At 41.5% G+C, this 1130-nt stretch overlaps 1 protein-coding gene across 2 annotated transcripts in view; it reads left to right on the forward strand.

Moving 5' to 3' along the window:
• Nucleotides 1–1130, forward strand: part of LOC106876790 (probable ATP-dependent RNA helicase DDX43) — a 25402-nt gene that overhangs the window by 1592 nt on the left and 22680 nt on the right. For both annotated transcript variants that reach the window (XM_014925499.2, XM_014925500.2), the window contains exon 2: nucleotides 546–601. In XM_014925499.2, coding sequence (XP_014780985.1) covers nucleotides 546–601 — 56 coding nt within the window. The remainder of the gene's footprint in view (nucleotides 1–545; nucleotides 602–1130) is intronic.

Below are 1130 nucleotides of genomic sequence, written 5' to 3' on the forward strand. Positions count from 1 at the left end.
GTCCGGGCTAGCTAGTCGTGAGTGGTCGATCCTAACCCTCACCGTAAACACGTATTCATCTGCACACGCGGGTTAGGGATAGGGTTAGGATCGACCACTCACGACTAGCTAGCGCGGACGCGCGACTGCGCGTTCGGGACCGTGCTGCTTTAGTAGTACCCATGCCTTCAAGCAGGCTATCCACATGCTAGAAATAACAGCTAAATCTCACAAAACTGCGATAACAATGAAATTTTGAAAATGCGATTTTTGACTGACTTGTTGCTGATCATACCTGAGAAATTGCGTTAGGGGACATACTCTAAAAATCAAAAGTCGCCCGTCATAAAAATAAATGTGTCCTAATCGTAAGTATAGTTTCTTCACTCATCCTTACTTTGGCTCGTGGACCTGGTGTGACTGGGCGACATTTAGTCATACAACACAAGGTATTTTATCCTACACACAATTCACTAAACGGTACAGGAGCCGGGTGGGGGTGATGATTGATAAAACTCGGGCCAATTCTCCCATATTTACCATATTCTATTTTCTGATGTTTCCAGGTAAAAAGGGCTCAAAAATTCGAGAATTACAGCAAGACACCAGAACACGCATCATAGTAAGTTCTTGTGTTGTTTCTTTTTATGACCCTACTGATTATTTTGTAAACAACGATTTTTGAAATAAATTACCTTTTATTAAGGGGAGGTTAACATTTTAAAATGAGTCTTTAGAATGGTGTTGGACGGGTTGGTAGCAAAAGGGATCAAGTTGTGGCATTTTATGAAGAAGCACCCTCGTCATCAGTTGGCTTTGTGCAGCTGTTCTTAAACTAACTTCAGTCGTTAACAGCTCGTTCACAATTTTTCCCAAATTCTCAACCCAACTCAATGTTTTAACAGCAACCTCTGTGATTTTAATTTTAATGAGATGGTGAATGAAAGGAAAATCGATCAAAAACATTTTTCTCTTAATTTTTGTGAGGAAGAAACACTGGCCCAGTTGATTGGAGATAAATGTTTTGAAGATCAAATCTAGTCTGGTGCTTTCCATGCTAGCATGGGTTGGACGATTTGACTGAGGACTGGCAAACCAGATGGCTACACCAGGCTCCAATCTGATCTGGCAGAGTTTCTACAGCTGGATGC

This window comes from Octopus bimaculoides, chromosome 24, assembly GCF_001194135.2.
Source record: "Octopus bimaculoides isolate UCB-OBI-ISO-001 chromosome 24, ASM119413v2, whole genome shotgun sequence".
Taxonomy (NCBI): Eukaryota; Metazoa; Mollusca; class Cephalopoda; order Octopoda; family Octopodidae; genus Octopus; species Octopus bimaculoides.